This window comes from Macrosteles quadrilineatus, unplaced genomic scaffold (genome assembly GCF_028750875.1).
Source record: "Macrosteles quadrilineatus isolate MER2022 unplaced genomic scaffold, UCM_ALF_1.0 Scaffold_1__1_contigs__length_201487025, whole genome shotgun sequence".
Taxonomy (NCBI): Eukaryota; Metazoa; Arthropoda; class Insecta; order Hemiptera; family Cicadellidae; genus Macrosteles; species Macrosteles quadrilineatus.
Window position 1 is genome coordinate 104834270 of NW_026542594.1, and position 18211 is coordinate 104852480.

The following is an 18211-nucleotide window of genomic DNA, read 5'->3' on the forward strand; positions in this document are numbered from 1 at the left end:
ATTGTAAATTTAAAATTCCCATGTTATTCTTATGGAGAATATTGTCAAATGTTGTAGTTTGCTTGTTTATGGATATATTTTGATCAAACTTGGCAAATTTATTTATTTTGTAATAAGCTATCAATATTTTACTCAAAAACACACTTTATTAGTTTCCTTGTAGCAGCAAACCTAGGTACTCGTTAAACCTAATGTTATTAAAATATATATTTAACTGAAAATCAATTCAGTCAGACAAATGGAAATTCGCTTAGTCGGCAGGTTTGCTGCGGCGGGGGTATTTTTTTTTTTATTCCCGTCTCGGTAAAAATCTCGGCCAAAAAGAAATCTCGTTTCGTGTAACGAGATTTAAAATTTCCCGAAATTTTGAGACTTGACCATCCCTACATAAATACCCCGGCCGCAGCAAACCTGCAGACTAAGCGAATTTCAATTTGTCTGAATTGGTTTTCAATTAAATCTATTTAAATAACATTAGGTTTAACGAGTACCTAGGTTTGCTGATACAAGGAAAATAATAAAGTGTGATGTTTGGTAAAATATTAATAACTTAGTACCTATAAAATAAATAAATTTGCAAAGTTTGAGCAAAATATATCCATAAACAAGCAAACTACAACATTTTACAATATTCTCCATAAGAATAAAATGGGAATTTTAAATTTACAATTTTTTGAATTTTCTCCGTTACCAATAACCGTTCAAAGACACTTTGATATACTAAATTGTTTTTCTTTTTAAGCTCTTTAAAAGGTTTAGAGAGAAATCGGGAAATTTTATGTTTTGAGGGTCAAAAATTAGAAATTTTTTTTTTACCCCGTAAAACCCCGTTCCCATGGTCCGATCATGCTAGTTCACAAACTCATTCAAGTTTTTAAACTGCCTTACACCATTAAACAAAATTTCATCAAAATCGGAAAAAAATTACTCAAGCTATCGCGTTTACGGACATATATATATAATAAATATAAACTGTCAAAGGAAGGTTCCGCGATGTGTTGCTAGGGCATGCCGTTGTCGACTCACCGTCTACTACCAGCACTGCTACCCTTGCAAACGAAATGCTACCCATAAATTTTTACAAAATGGAAAATTGACGGTACAAAATCCTACTTCCTGGATTCTGGGGTATTCTCAAGAAGTTGGCAACACTGGCTCCAACTTCCAACTAGTCATGGCAACGCTCGCTAGAGCTTGACGTTGCAGCGGTGTGCGCTGAAACTACACGGCACTCCTAGCGGTGGACGCCAGAATATATCTGTGGTGATGTGAACATTATCACCTGATAATATTTATTATTTGATTTGTTTGTAAATATTGTATTTGTTCTTAACTAAAACATGGTTGTAATTTTGAATGAATAAAAGCCATACTTTTGGTTTACTAAATTTTATTCATTCATTGATAAACTCAGTTAGTGCTACATACATTACAATGGAGAAATTCCTTAGACCAGACAAATTGCAAATTGACCCGGAATCTCCAACTGCCTCAGAGGAATGGACGCACTGGTTACAAACATTCGAAGATTTTTTAACCATGAGAGAATTTGTTGAAGACAAGGACAAACTTAAACTACTAACTAATTGATTATCGTTTACAACCTAAAGATTTATCAAGGAATCTGAAACTTACCAAGACGCTTTGAGAGTTCTTAACTCAATTTACATCAAACAAAAGAATGAAATATTCTCAAGATATTTAGTAATGACTAGAAAACAGCAACAAGGTGAGACTATTGACAAATATGTGTCGGAACTGAAACTTTTGAGCCAAGATTGCGTTTTTGAAGCTGTTAATGCGATTCAATACAGGGATCACTACATTCGTGACGCTTTCATCAATGGCTTAGCCTCGTCATACATACGTCAGAGACTATTTGAAAATAAAACTTTAGACCTAGCTGAAGCAGTGAAACAGTCTAGAGCTCTTGAAATGGCTCAAGCTCAAGTCGAGAGCTATCCAAAATCTATGTACGGAATGCAAACTTGTGCAACGAATAAATTGGCAGAGCAAGCTTGTCAGTACGAATTCCATCTACAACAAAAGGAAGAAGCGATTGTGTCCGCTATTGAAAATGTTGATGGCAAGTGTTATTTTTGTGGGCATGACAGACACTCAAGAGATCGCTGTCCAGCCAGAGAAGCAACTTGTGGGAAATGTAACAAGACAGGACATTATGCGAGAGTCTGTAAAAGTAATCCAACTCAACATTTTAAAGTAAAACAGAAGACGTCTAGTACATCAGCTGCACTAATAGCAACAACACATAATACATCTGTATTGAAAGACTCTACAGTTGAAGCTAGAGTGAATGGCCTGAAAGCAAATTGCTTAATAGACACCGGGAGTACATCAAGCTTTGTAAACTTGAAGTTTGTTCAGTTAAACAAAATTAAAATGTATAATGAAAGTGGACAAGTATCACTAGTTGCTTCTAATATGAAATCAAACGTCCATGGGTTTGTTAAAATCAACCTAAATCTGTTGACTATAATAATGGTACTATACCTCGTCAAGTAATCCAAATGTTGTTTGAGGTTAACAACCTACATGTTTCGCCGTAAATACGGCATCGTCAGGGTTACAAAAACGAAGACATCGATGTCACACGCACACAATAAATACACGGATACGAACATTTAATTACGGAAAGACAAAGTAAACATTTAATTGACATTGATAGGCCTATCACACGCACACGACACGGACGGTCCCGGCGCAGGTAGTAGACTGCAGTGTCAGACTCCTTCCTCGTTGTTGTCCATGTTATCAGTAGGACAAAGGTCAGGTGGCCGGTTATTTTGGTGAATTAGCACATTGAAAATAGAGTGTGACTGGAACTGCAGTTTTTCGTTGAGGATATGTCCACAGGCAGTGTTGTCGTGGTACAATTTGTAAATTTCAAACTCCTCTAACGTGTTTAGTTTACTACCTTTACTGCATTTATGTAGCACCTCAAGACCGTCAGCAATCTCACTCATGTTATGGTTTAGGTCGATTAAATGCTGGGCAAACGCTGAATTTTGTTTGATTAAACGTGGTTTGGGCCTGTGTTCGTTGTAGCGAGTAGCGAACCCACGACCTGTTTGCCCAACATATTGGCTCGGACAATCTTGGTATTTAATTTTGTAAACACCTGTCATTTCCATTTTATCTCTTGATCGGTCAATTTGTGACAGGGTGTTACGAGTACGGTTTGTAGTTTTGAATGTTAATTTGATTCCCTGCCTACGAAGCTCTTTGGATAGGCAATTTTGTAGTGTGTGGGAATATTCAATACATACGTACTTCTTACGTTCGTCCTTTTGTTTGACCTCTCTATTATGGTGTTTGATTATAAGTCTGTCTACAAGCCCGCTATTATAGCTGTTGGATATGGCTATATGTTTGATGATATTGTATTCATTATTGTAATTTGTGGGACTTAAGGGGACCGTTAAAAGTCTGTGTACCATAGAGCTGTATGCTGCAATTTTTTGAGAATGCGGATGATATGAGGTTGCGTGAATGGTCTGAACTGAAAAAGTGGGTTTCCTGTAGATTTTATAATCAAATTTATTGTTAATTTTAGTTATGGTTAAATCTAGGAAATGTATTGCGTTGTCTTCTTCTGTTTCTAATGTGAACTTTAATCTCGGGGCTATTTTGTTTGATAACTCTCTGGAATTTTATCTGATATATACTTAAATTACATTGAAAATGAGTACATTTTATCTGACAAGAACAAATATCATTCTAAAATAGTATTATACAATAGATATGTCGATGATACCATTGTCTTGTTTGATGGCAGTAAAAGGCAGTTGGATCTACTTCTAAATTATCTAAACAAAATAGCCCCGAGATTAAAGTTCACATTAGAAACAGAAGAAGACAACGCAATACATTTCCTAGATTTAACCATAACTAAAATTAACAATAAATTTGATTATATAAGTTCTAGCTTACATACTATTTCTAAATTGTTCTCAACAACAATTTTTTCAAACCACTGTTTTTCATTAGGCCTATTATTGTTGGCAAAATTAACAGTATCTATAAAAAGATTTTCATCAGAATTATTTTCAGGCCTACCAGCAGCTAGTGACAACTCACTTTGAGATTTATCAATACACTTTACATTTTTTAACTTACACCCTATGGCAAAGTGATTTAGTAACATTTACATTTTTCCCAAATGCGGGGCAACACTTAAAACCATGAGTTTGACCGCATTCTTACAATCAAAAAATTGTTGACTAGGCGAACTTGCGGACACATTGTTCTTAGAATAACTATTAGACACCACACTTTTCTGATCTGAAGTACCAGTGGCCCTATGCCTATAATTAGATTTATCAAAAAGTTTAGACTGGCCTACCTTAACTTGTCCATTGTTACCAAAGGGCCTGTGATTTACACGATTGGGATGACAAATTTCATTGATGTTCGTAGAAGTCCTTCCTTGAAGTTTTCCCGCTAGTCGTTTTCCCATCTCTGTAGCACGGCACACTTTCAGAGTTTTTCCAGACTTAAGTCAGCTTCTCGGAGCATCCTCTTTCTTGGATATTTTTGTCTTCTACTCCAACGATTATTCTGTCACGTAAAAGACTGTCTGCTTGATCCCCGAACTCACATGATTTTATTAGCTTCTTAAGATCGATTATAAAGTTCTCGAAGGGCTCACCACTTTGCTGGTTCCTGGAGTTAAATTTAAACCTCTCTATTACAACATTTGACTTTGGGCAGGCATATTCTTCAAAGGCTTTTAATACAGCCTCATCATAGTTGTTTTTATCATCATCCTTTAAGTCGAAGGTGTTATAGATGTCTAGTTGAAAAGTATTGCAGTTTTAACCTCTGATTCTTTATTTTCATGGCCAGTTGCCTTCATATAAATATTAAATGACTGCTTAAATCTTTTAAAATTTTTTGATACATTTCCATTTAGGGATAGTGGTCCTGGAGCTTTAAAATCCATATTCTATATGTCACTGCACAGTTTTATTATTAATATAGGCCTACACCTTTTCACTGTAACCGTGTGTCCTAGGAAACTCCCTAAAGTATATTATTTTTTTAGTAATAGGCCTACTATTAGCGGTCTTAGGTCGGGGCCTGACATTTTTTTATTTCTTTCGGGTGGAGTAAATAATGTTGACCTTCAGGCATCGGATTAAAATTGGGTAGATTTAGAAATAATAAATGAAAAATATATTAATTGATATATGTGATATATTTCAGGGTGTTGAAAAAGTCTTAACACACCCAAAATCTTATCTTACTAATATTATAAATGTGAAAGTTTGTGTGTTTGTTTGTTTGTGTGTTTGAAGTTCAATCACGCATAAACCACTGGACGGATTGGGCTGAAATTTGGCATGATGATAGCTTACATTCCCAATTAACATATAGGCATATTCTTATCTCAAAAATCATTTCGGGCTCCGCCCCAGTGGCTCTGTAATTCCCCATGTTAACCTTATGAGTATTCATATTTAAAGGGAATTAAAGAATTTAGTCAGCTGTTTCAACTAAAAAAGTTGGTTCTATGATATGGAAAAGCATTAAAAAGTTATAAGATTTACCAACAGGGTGCAGCACTATATTTTTTTGCATTTATGATAACAGCTAATTTGAACTAAGCAGCAACAAAAACTGATTCGCAATGAGAACTGTCAAAGTAGGATTGTTTACAGTTATGTTTATGTTTTTCATTTCATGAATAATTTGTGATATTTTGCGAATTGTTGATAATTTATTTTTCTCTATTGTTTAGGTGAAGCGGTAGAACATTATGGCTATGGTAGATGTGTAATACTATAAAATACTGTAAATTTAAAAAAGCAAATGTTATCAAACTGTGTCCTCCCTTATTGCAAACGCAAAGCTTGAGTATAACTGCAATAAGCATTTTATACTTATATTCCAACCCCGTACGAAGGACGGGTACTCTGCTAGTTAATTAATAAATTAAACTAATTTAATTTTGGGTGTGTTAAGACTCTTTCAACACCCTGTATAATCGGTTTATACAAAATCTGGAATCGCCGCCAAATTGTAAGGGTCTTCATAGTAATTGTGGTCAGAGTAAAATCGTGGACATCTGCCGTGGTTGTGGAGGAACGTGGACATCTACTACGTTCACGGCAAAATAGTGAACATCATGCATGATCGCGGAGACATCATCTTTGTCTTCTACGATCGTGGCGAAATCATGAATGTCTCCTGTGGTTCCGGAAAACAGTGAACATCTTGCACGATCGCGAAGACATCATCTTCGTCTCATCCTATCACGGTGAAATCATGAACGACTCCTTTGGCCACAGAAATAGTTAACATCTTGTGCTAGCGCGGATACATCATCTTTCGTCTCCTTCAATCATGACAAAATTGTGAAGATCTTTCGAGTTTGCGGGGACATGATCTTCGACTCCCGCGGTCGCGATAAAATCCCCTGGACAGCTTCTGCGATCGTAGATGAATTATGGAAATATTTTGCGGTCACACTGATTTAATCAAATCTCCCGCAAAACAGATTATCGGTGAAATAGTTTATTGAGAAAAGAATCTGAGGTCCCAAGTGAGGCCCCCGGCAACAAATATTTGAACGGATGGTGTTTTTGGCCTCTAGGGACCTCAAAACGAAAAAGTACATCGGTCCCGGGTCCAGGTCTTACCATGAGTACTACGGTAATAGCTTATTCCCTATATGGGAAATTCGCTTAAAGATCATCACACCAGCGTGAATGTTTTATTCATATCATTTACAAAATAACTTACAAAAGAAAAATCGGACAATAATTACAGAAATTTTTCCCAGTGCAAATTTGCCACAGAGGTGCTGCTATCTATCGGGCTAGAAACACAACTTTTTCAGGGATGTTTAGCCTTAATGTCTATCTCATGAACATGAACTCTGTTGACTCAAATAGGAGCAAATATACAGTTTTTCATAGCTTAGCTGATGTATAAAAATACACTCTTTGGATGGGGGCTGAATCTCAATTAACTAGCATAAAGTTGTTAAAAGACATTGATCAGTTAATATAACCAAACATATCAAAATTACCTTAGAAGCCAGAATTGGTAATACTGTTAGTTCGAATGATTTTATGTCAACGGCATACTGCCCCACTCTCATATTGGATCTTGCTGTTGTTTCACTGGAACAAACAGGTGAAAAAGTATTATTACATTTTTACAACAATTAATTGACATTTGGCCAATAACAATTTACTATATTTTTTACTTTGATATTTTAAATCAACATCTTAATTGAGGAGGGGGGCATGCACTACTGCCCTTGGGAAGCTCTGGACACTTTTTTCTACAGCGACAGACACTTTGTATACTCAGACAAACCCTTAACTTACATAATTAAACCCCTTTGTCAAATAGTTAGTTGTTAAAGTTTAAGTTTGTTAGTTTTACAAGATTAAAAGTTTGATAAAACTGAAATAAGTTGAGAGAGTTTGATCCACAGTTTTTGTATTTCCATTGTAACAATTTAAGTTGAACCAGCTGACATTTAGTACATTAATTTAATCCATGCCTTTGGCACACTCCGGGCGAAGGACAAAAACTAACAAATCCTCACTTCAAGTGGATATAAATGGAGTTGAAAGTTTCCTGTATGCTTTAATAGATCGTTTGCAATATGCTATCGTTCGAATTAGGTTTTCTAGAGACGATAACTTTGTACAATCAATGTCAAAAGGACTTCCTTTACTTGTGGTTTCTTGAGTTGCAGCCATAACTTCTTGGTTAGATGTGGGAAGTTCACAAAGTGTTCAATGTGTCTTGGTAAGTTTGTTCTGACATTGAAGTGATTTGATTAAAGTCATTTCGTGGCCATTCATGTTCCGATGAACCTAGAAATTCTGGGCCTGACCACCATACCTGGCTCTCCTGCAACTTATTAATAGTCAATCCGCAAGTTGCCAAATCTGTAAGATTGTTACTAGAAGGTTCGTAATGAAATTCTACATCGGTATGTGATTTAATTTCCGAGAGTCTTCGCTCAACGAACTTTGGTAGTATCCTATTTGTATTCAACCAATGGAGAACACATTGTGAGTCTGTCCAAAGTATTTTTCCTACAGTTACTTAACAATTTACATGTTCTCTCACTGATTTGAGAAAGCAAAGTGGCCAATTCGCTCATCAGTGAGACAATGTTAACATTGTCTCACTCTAATTACTCTCTCTCACTCCATATTTGCAACATGAAGGGACGAAATAGTGAGCGCGTAACATGCAGACAACGTTGTATGCGCGCGAAATACGTTGGCAGCACTGGCTGTAAATCAGCTGGTCAGCTGTTGTACTGTTGTATTTGTCACTTCACATTAAATGTTATGTTAAAAGTTCACTTCTGTGTAAAAATATGTTATACGTTTCTTTACCAATTTATTTGTTTTATGGTAACTGTAGGAAAAATATAATGTGCAACTCGAGTGCAAAGTGCTATTGCCTCAGTCGAGAAACCATTCCTCACTCACCTACGGCTCGTGAGTAAGGATTTCTCTCAAGTGAGTCAATTGCTCAGTTTTCTCACTAGTTGCACAAATAACTATTTCGTGTCACAGAAGTCTTCAGCGCAGTTTCAGTAAACTTTAATGATCTCACCCCAATTAAAACACCAAGTAATTCCAATCGTGGTATAGTGATGTTTGGCTTAGACTTAGGGGTTATGACATTTAGAGAAAATAAGTATTGATTTTGTCGTGGATGTATTATTACTCTTTAATCACAAATAAACAGCTGTAGCGTAACAATCTTTAGATGCATCAGTGAAACAATGTAACTCTAAAGTATCTCCAATGATTCCAACATATCTTGGATTACATACCTCAGGAATTTTAAGTAGGTTTGATTGAATCTGCATCCATACCTTTGTAAGTTCTGAGTTCAGCTCTACATCCCAATCAATGCCTTCAAGCCACAAGTTTTGAATGAATAACTTAGCTTTCGAAACTACAGGAGTAAATAAACCCAAAGGATCAAAAATGGAAGCTACTAGTTTCAGTGCAGTCCTCTTCGTTACGACACATGGTTCAACTTTAACTGGTTTTACAGAGAGCGTGTCTTTGAGTGTATCCCAAAACACAAACACTGTTTTCATTTTCAGTAATAACTTTATCATCAGGAATACTTGCCATAAATAGCTTAGAATTTGAGCACCAACCCCTTAGATTCATACTAGCTTGTGAAAAAGTAGTTTCACTCATTTGGAAAAGAATAACCGCGTCCTGACTGGTTTGAGTTCCAGATATCATGTTGTCGACATAAAAGGAATGTTTCAAGCGTTCAGAAATCCCAGAAAGTTGAGAGTGGAGTAAGTGATGTTGTATAGTTGCATTCAATAGAAAAGGACTAGAAATTACTCCAAATGGCACTCTACAAAATCTATAAGCTTCAACATTGTTTTCTAGGGAAAGAGAGGATTTATCCTTAAGCCACAAAAACTAGTAACATCCCTGTCAGATTCCTGTAAATTTAATTGTAGAAATGCTTTTTCGATGTCCACAACAATACCAACAGGATTCATGCGAAATCTGAGAAGTAGACTACACAAATCTTCTAAAATTACCGGTCCACGGTACAAGCAATCGTTTAAACTGTTATTTGTCTTTTTACTCTTTGATGATGCATCATACACAATTCTTAGTTTCGTTGTGATTTTACACTCATTGATAACTGGGTGGTGTGGGATATAGTGACAAACTGTTAAGTCATCGTGTTGGGTATCTGCGTTGCGTTGAATTAAAAGTTGAAAATAAACTTATAATAAAAAATGACTTAAGAGCTTTGTGGACTGTAAAATTGTGTATATTTTGAAGAAAAAATGAATATAGGTAACAGATGTTAATTAAATCAGCACAAAACAAATGTTATAGAGAAAACAAGCAATATGATAATTTGACAAAGAGTATCAAACACATCGTTAGGAGGAGCCTTTTCAATAATTCCGTTACAGAGTTGATCCTTGATTGTTTTATCGTACTCTTCAAGCACACTAGAATTGATTTTAAAACGGTACAAAAGTGAGTTAAGTCTTGAAAGTGTCAAATTGTAGTTTTTTGGTAAAATGGTAAGTCAGGGGGATACTCCTTCCAAGACCAACCAACCGAATACCTACTATTTTCATGCTTAATAGTTTCATTGAACTGACCCAAAGCTATATCATCATCATTTTGATGAGGGCAATCACGAATCCCTATACTATCCAAACTCCATAGGTCTTTAATATGTAAATCTTGTACAAACTGTGAGTCTGGTTCCCCAAAATGATTCCTTAAATTAAAAACATTTGTAGGTTGTGACATAGTGAGGAAGGACGTTGAGTAAGTGTTTGATTTTGCATCATTTGGTGATTTTTCCCTCCCACTTAAAATCCAGCCAACCTTAGATCTTATTAAACGGTTAATTATATCGAAATATTATGAATACAAAAGTTGTAGCTCTTTCTTTGGCGAACATTCTTCACATTTAATGTTCTGTTATAGGATGAATAGTTTTTGAGTAATCGGGGAAAACTGGTTTTTGGACGCCATTTTCCAAGATGGCGGCCGTAGCACAAGTTTTTACTCGAGGACTTTTAGTATGTTATTCCGGAAGTAAGATGCAATATAAGTACCAAGTTTTACACTTATAAGAGTTTTTTTAGGTAATGGAGAAATTTTGATTTAAAATGACTACACACTAGGCCTAATTATATTAGAATTCATTTCCTACTTCTGGAACGTCAACTATTAATAAATAATAATGTTACCTTCTATCCTTCTAAATTTGATGTAGTTCACAACGCGTTTCGTCAGCACAGTGACACCATCGAGTGATCCGCTATAGCTTCATCTTCAATATTAACATAAAATAGTCATTACTCAATAAATGTGTGTTTGTGTATTGTGTAATGACTGTTTTATGTTAATTTTGAGGACGAAGAAATAGCAGATCACCTGATGATGTCACTGTGTTGACAAAACACATCGTAAACTATACCAAATTTGGAACGGTTAAGGTTAAGTTAAGTAAGTAAGTCAGGTTAAGCTAACAGGTTAAGTTAAGTAAGTAAGTTAAGTAAGTAAGGTTAAGTTAAGGTTATTATTTATCACTTTCGTGTACAATAAATAAATGTTAGGAGGAATGCAGAGAAATAAAACATATCAAACACTGGCATCAAGCTTGTAACTCATTGTGTTACTTAATCTGTCCTGGCTAGAACTGCTCTCTTATCGTCCAGGGTTACATCATCAAACTTGTAACTCATTACGTAACTTACTCTGTCGTGGCTAGAACACTGTTCTCTTATCGTCCAGGGTTACATTGCAATGTTCCCCACCTTATTAACTGGGGTTTATATAAAGATTACTTGACAATAAATAGGCTAGTTACAAGTTAACACATATATATTTTACTAGGTGTACCCGTGGGCTTTGCCCCGTTTAACTTTATAAGTGAGCTCGTTCGCAAGGCTCAATCACTTCCTGGTTGAAGTTCGTTCGCTACGCTCACTCACTTTTAGGTTGGAGCTCGTTCGCTGCGCTCACTTGCCTTCAGGTTAGCTCGTTCGCAACGCTAACTCGCCTCCAGGTTGAAGTTCGTTCGCTACGCTCACTCACCTTTTGGTTGCAAATTAGCTGTTGTCATAAATGTAAAAGAAATAATAGTGCTGCACCCTGTTGGTAATCCTTGTAAATTTAATGCTATTGAACATCATAGAACAGAACCAACTTGTTTAATTGAAACAGCTGTTAAGATTCATGAATTCCATTTAAATATGAGTACCGGTACTCATAAGGTTAACATGGGAAACTCCAGAGCCACTGGGGCGGAGCCCGAGAGTCCGATCAGGCTTGGTTTTCCTATTTAATGCCTAAAGAATCAGTGTACCAAATTTCAACCTCCTAGGTAAATGGGAAGTAAGAGAATTAGTGATGAGTGAGTGAGTCAGTCAGTGAGGGCTTTGCCTTTTATATACAGTATATAATAATAGACTAGCTGTACCCGCGGGCTTTGCCCCGTTTAACTTTATAAGTGAGCTCGTTCGCAAGGCTCAATCACTTCCTGGTTGAAGTTCGTTTGCTACGCTCACTCACTTTTAGGTTGAAGCTCGTTCGCTGCCCTCACTTGCCTTCAGGTTAGCTCGTTCGCTACGCTAACTCGCCTCCAGGTTGAAGTTCGTTCGCTACGCTCACTCACCTTTTGGTTGCAAATTAGCTGTTGTCATAAAATGTAAAAGAAATAATAGTGCTGCACCCTGTTCGTAATCCTTGTAACTTAAATGCTATTGTTACTTAGTTTTCCTATTTAATGCCCAAAGAATCGGTGTACCGAATTTCAGCCTCCTAGGTAAATGGGAAGTGGGAGAATTAGTGAGTCAGTGAGGGCTTTGCCTTTTATAAGTATAGATATTGATAACATTTGGCAAATTTATTTATTTCATCCTATGCTATTGACGTAGGGTCAAAAACACTATTTACCTTCCCCGTAGCAGCAAACCTAAGCACTCGTTAAATCTAATATTATTTAAATAGGGAATAAATATGTCTTATTTATGGAAATACTAGCTGAGTACCCGTCTTTCGTACGGGGTTGGTATACAATGCTTATTGTAGTTAAATATGCCCTACTCGTGCTTTGCGTTTGCAATGAGAGAGGACATGTTTTGAGAAAATTTGGTTTACTATAATCTACGGTATACTATAGTATATAGAATATCTACCATAGCCATAATGTTCTACCACTTCACCTAAACAATAGAAAGAAGTAAAGTTCTCACACTCAGGTTTTTGTTGCTGCTTGGTTCAAATTAGCTGTTGTCATAAATGTTTAAAGAACTAATGGTGCTGCACCCTGTTGGTAAACCATATAACCTTTTAATGCTATTGAATATCATAGAAACAAATTGTGTAGTTGAAACAGCTGGCAAAATTATTTAATTCCTATTAATATGAATACTCATAAGGTTAACATGGGAAACTCTAGAGCCACTGGGGCGGAGCCCGAAAGGGTTTTTGAGGTAAGAATATGTCTATATGTTAATCGGAAATGTGAGCTATCATCATACCAAATTTCAACACAATCCGACCAGTAGTTAATGCGTGATTGAACTTCAAACAAACAAACAAACAAACCAACAAACAAATAAACAAACAAACACACAAACTTTCACATTTATAATATTAGTATGATTTTAACAACAATAACATTGATTTAACGAGTGCTTAGGGTTGTTGCTACTGGGAAGGTAAACAGTGTTTTTTGACCAAACGTCAAAAGTATGATTTGAAATAAATAAATTTGCCAAAATAGATCAACATATATCGATAAACAAGTAAACTACAACAGTTTTCCTTTTCTCCATAAGAATAACATGGGAATTTTTAATTTGCACTTATTTTCTCTGTAACCATTAGGCTTACAACAATGCTTCAATATACTAAATTATTTATTTTTTTTTTACTCTAAAAAATGGTTGGGAAATAAATTCCAAAATTTTATGTTATTCAGGTCAAAAATGTGAAACCCCCATTTTTACCCCATAAAACCCCATTCTCATGGTCCAATCATGCTGGTTTGCTAACTCGTTTGAATAAATGTAGGTTTACATGTTTATACCAAATTTCATTAAAATCGGATAATTTTTGTTCGAGTTATCGTGCTAACGGACACACACATACATATATATATATATACCTATATGAATTTGAACGGATGGTGTTTTTGGCCTCTGGAGACCTCAAAACAAAAAAGTAAATCGGTCCCAGGTCCAGATCTTACCATGAGACCTACGGTAATAGCTTATTCCCTATATGGGAAATTCGCTAATATTCCCGATATGGGAAATTCGCTAAAATGAACTTGAGCGCCTTCTCGAGAGTCGCGAGGACTGTTGACGCATCCCGCATGACAGAAAACAAAGTTTACAGTAAAGGTAGTAAGGCTGTCTTCCATAAGACCTGTACTGCACGGTGAACGTGGAATTGAGTATAGAACTGCTCTCTTATCGTCCAGGGTTGCACCATCAAATTTGTTACTCATTCTGTAACTTACTCTGTCCTGACTAGAACTGTTCTCTTATCGTCCAGGGTTACAACATCAAACTTGGAACTCATTAGGTAACTTACTCTGTCCTGGCTAGAACTGCTCTCTTATCGTTCAAGGTTACAACATCAAACTTGTAACTCATTATGTTACTTACTCTGTCCTCTGTCCTGGCTAGAACTGCTCTCTTATCGTCCAAGGTTACAGCATCAAACTTGTAACTCATTCTGTAACTTACTCTGTCCTGACTAGTACTGTTCACTCATCGTCCAAGGTTACAACATCATACTTGTAACTCATTAGGTAACTTACTCTGTCCTTGCTAGAACTGCTCTCTTATCGTCCAAGGTTACAACATAAAACTTGTAACTCATTATGTTACTTTGTCCTCTGTCCTTGCTAGAACTGCTGTCTTATTGTCCAAGGTTACAACATCAAACTTGTAACTCATTATGTTACTTACTCTGTCCTCTGTCCTGGCTAGAACTGCTCTCTTATCGTCCAAGGCTACAACATCAAACTTGTAACTCATTATGTTACTTACTCTGTCCTCTGCCCTGGCTAGAACTGCTCTCTTATCGTCCATGGTTACAACATCAAACTAACTTGTAACTCATTATGTAACTTACTCTGTCCTCTGTCCTGGCTAGAACTGCTCTCTTATCGTCCATGGTTACAACATCAAACTAACTTGTAACTCATTCTGTAACTTACTCTGTCCTGACTAGTACTGTTCTCTTATCGTCTAGGGTTACAACATCAAACTTGTAACTCATGATGTTACTTACTCTGTCCTCTGTCCTAGCAAGAACTGCTCTCTTATCGTCCAGGGTTACAACATCAAATTTGTTGCTCGTTCTGTAGCTTACTCTGTCCTGACTAGAACTGCTTTCTTGTAGTCTAGGGTTCCACCATCAATTTTGTTACTCGTTCTGTAACTTACTCTGTCCTGACTAGAACTGTTCTCTTATCGTCCAAGGTTACATCATCAAACTTGTAACTCATTAGGCAACTTACTCTGTCCTGGCTAGAACTGCTCTCTTATCGTCCAAGGTTACAACATCAAACTTGTAACTCATTATGTTACTTATACTCTGTCCTCTGCCCTGGCTAGAACTGCTCTCTTATCGTCCAAGGTTACAACATTAAACTTGTTACTCATTATGTTACTTACTCTGTCCTGGCTAGAACTGCTCCCTTATCGTCCAAGGTTACAACATCAAACTTGAAACTCATTATGTTACTTACTCTGTCCTCTGTCCTGGCTAGAACTGCTGCCTTATTGTCCAAGGTTAAAACATCAAATTTGAAACTCATTAGGTAACTTACTCTGTCCTGGCTAGAACTGCTCTCTTATCGTCCAAGGTTACAACATCAAACTTGTAACTCATTATGTTACTTATACTCTGTCCTCTGCCCTGGCTAGAACTGCTCTCTTATCGTCCAAGGTTACAACATTAAACTTGTTACTCATTATGTTACTTACTCTGTTCTCTGTCCTGGCTAGAACTGCTCTCTTATCGTCCAAGGTTACAACATCAAATTTGTAACTCATTAGGTAACTTACTCTGTCCTGGCTAGAACTGCTCTCTTATCATCCAGGGTTACAACATCAAACCCAGTTCGTCTTCCTTGTACCCTAACCTCTTCAGTGTAGAACCCATGGCATGGGATTTTTTGTTTCTTTAAAGATGTACACACCTTCTTTACTAATGTTGTTTTTCCAATTCCTAAAATCAGGTATAGTAAGTTAGATGAGTTACTAAAACAACTAAATAATACCCCCGACGCAGCAAACCTGCAGACTAAGCGAATTTCCATTTACCTGGCTGGATTTCTACTAAAATATACCCTGAAAATTGTCAGATTTATTTCCTACTAGCTGTACCCACGGGCTTTGCCCCGTTTAACTTCATAAGTAATCGCATGGCTCAATCACGTCCCGGTTGAAGTTTGCTCGCTACGCTCACTCACCTTTAGGTTGGAGCTCGTTCGCTGTGCTCACTTGTTTTCAGGTTAGCTCGTTCGCTACGCTAACTCGCCTCCAGGTTGATGTTCGTTCGCTACGCTCACTCACCTTTTGGTTGCAAAATTAGCTGATGTCATAAATTTTAAAAAGTCATCCCTTTTATTGTTTATAATACTTTGATAAAGGTTTTTTATGTTTTAATATTTAACATTGGAGTATTTAAACGTTGTTAAGTGCACAGGTGTGCTGCGATTGGGGTTTAATACATTTGGACTTATTCAAAAGTAAAATAGTTTTCTGTGCTGCACTCTGTAGAAACACTGTGGCACTACTTCAAATCATGACTAATGCTAATACAGAATGTTGTAATTATTCAAACCTCACTGAGCTAAAATTATAACTGGAGGTAGCAATGCCATGGCAGAAGTCTGTCAAAAGCGTGTCACTGATTTTGTTAGGTTGGTATAGCAGTGAGTTTTCTTATCATAGCAATAACATGGCTTCTATAACTAGGTTGGTATAGCAGTGAGTTTTCTTATCCAATAACATGGGTTCTTATACCTCACACCTCACGCAAACATGGCGGCTGGCGACACGCATCTTTGACATGCAGTCTTCAATATTACAGCTCAGTGTCAAACCTACAAAACAGTTGGTGAAAGTAAACATCTGCTTTTAAATTATATTTATTTGTAAACATTGTAGATCAAAAAGTCTGACATTGGCCCACTTAAAACCCTCTGGGGTAGAGCCCTTTTGACAGATCATAACCAAGCTTCACTCGAACCATCCTTGAAAGATGCTTAATAATGCCTGAAAGTTTCATTACAATCTGTCGAGCGGTTTCGGAGTCCATAACGTATATACATATATATATATATTTATATACACACATACATAGTTCCTCTTTTATAGATAAAGATTTAAATAACATTAATTTTAATGAGTACCTAGGTTTGCTGCTACAGGGAAGGTAGTGGGGTGTGTTTTTTATTGAAATGTCGATAGCTTAGTATAAAATAAACAAAATTGCCAAATTTGATTAAAACATATCCATAAACAAGCAAACTACAAAAGTGTATTTATTCTCTATAAGAATAATATGGGAATTTTAAATTTAATGTTTTTTTAATTATCTCCGTAACCGTTAGGCATACAACAACGCTTCAATATAAAAAATTATTTATTTTTTAAGCTCTACAAAATGGTCTGGAAAGAAATTGTGAAATTTTATTCTTTGAGAGTAAAAATGGGAAAAACCAATTTTTACCCTATAAAACCCCCCATAAACCCCTGTACCCATAGTCCGATCATGCTGGTTCGCGAACTTGTTTGAATACATGTAGGTTTGCACGTTACTACATAATTTCATCAAAATCGGATCATTTTTGCTCAATTTATCGTGCTAATAACAGACACATATATATATATAAATATATATATATATGAATTTGAACGGAAGGTGTTTTTGGCCTCTGGGGACTTCAAAACGAAAAAGTAAATCGGTCCCGGGCCCAGGTCTTATCATGAGTACTACGGTAATAGCTTATTCCCTATATGGGAAATTCGCTAAAATCATAAATAATTCTTATCAATTTGTATTCAGAACCAATTGGGGAACAAAGTTGAGAATGAAAAGGTAATTACTAGTGAAATACTAGGTAACTGTTGTACAGGGTGGGGCAGGGAAGTATCCCTAATTATGAAGGTACATTTAAAGACAACCAAAAATGTTAGAACCAAACTTTTTATTGAGATTAAAAGGTCACGTCTGGGAGTTTATTTTAATATAACTTAACTTGGTTTTAAACAGCATATGCTGCAAGTGGTGTCACTAATCTTAAATGCATTGCTATATTCTGGTTCTGGAGTTCATAATAACTTTGTGAAGCATTTGTTGTGGAATGCGGCAAAATTCAAGGTGAATTGCATCCTTTAAGGCATCTAGGGTCTTCCCTTGAACTACCCTAGGCTTAGCATCACTCCAATAGAGCACATCATGCTTATTTACCGCTCCAGAAATATGGAAGTGTGCCTCGTCACTAAACAAAAACTGAGCAGCATGAAGTAGTCCCGCAATTAAGATTTCACATGCCTGCATTCGTTTGTTGCCAGTCCCGTTGTGTGAGTTCATGAGCAACTACCCTCTTGTATAGATGGAGGTGTAGGTCCCCATGGAGAATACGAGGCACAGTATGACTAGAAAAC

At 36.4% G+C, this 18211-nt stretch overlaps 1 protein-coding gene across 1 annotated transcript in view; it reads right to left on the bottom strand.

Annotated features, from left to right (window-relative positions):
- The window catches only part of LOC129004444 (nucleoside-triphosphatase THEP1), a 162899-nt gene that overhangs the window by 39587 nt on the left and 105101 nt on the right, over positions 1–18211 (bottom strand). Inside the window, exons 3-4 of the mRNA XM_054433066.1 lie at positions 15602–15764; positions 7055–7148 (exon numbers count right to left, since the gene is read on the bottom strand). Coding sequence (XP_054289041.1) covers positions 7055–7148; positions 15602–15764 — 257 coding nt within the window. The remainder of the gene's footprint in view (positions 1–7054; positions 7149–15601; positions 15765–18211) is intronic.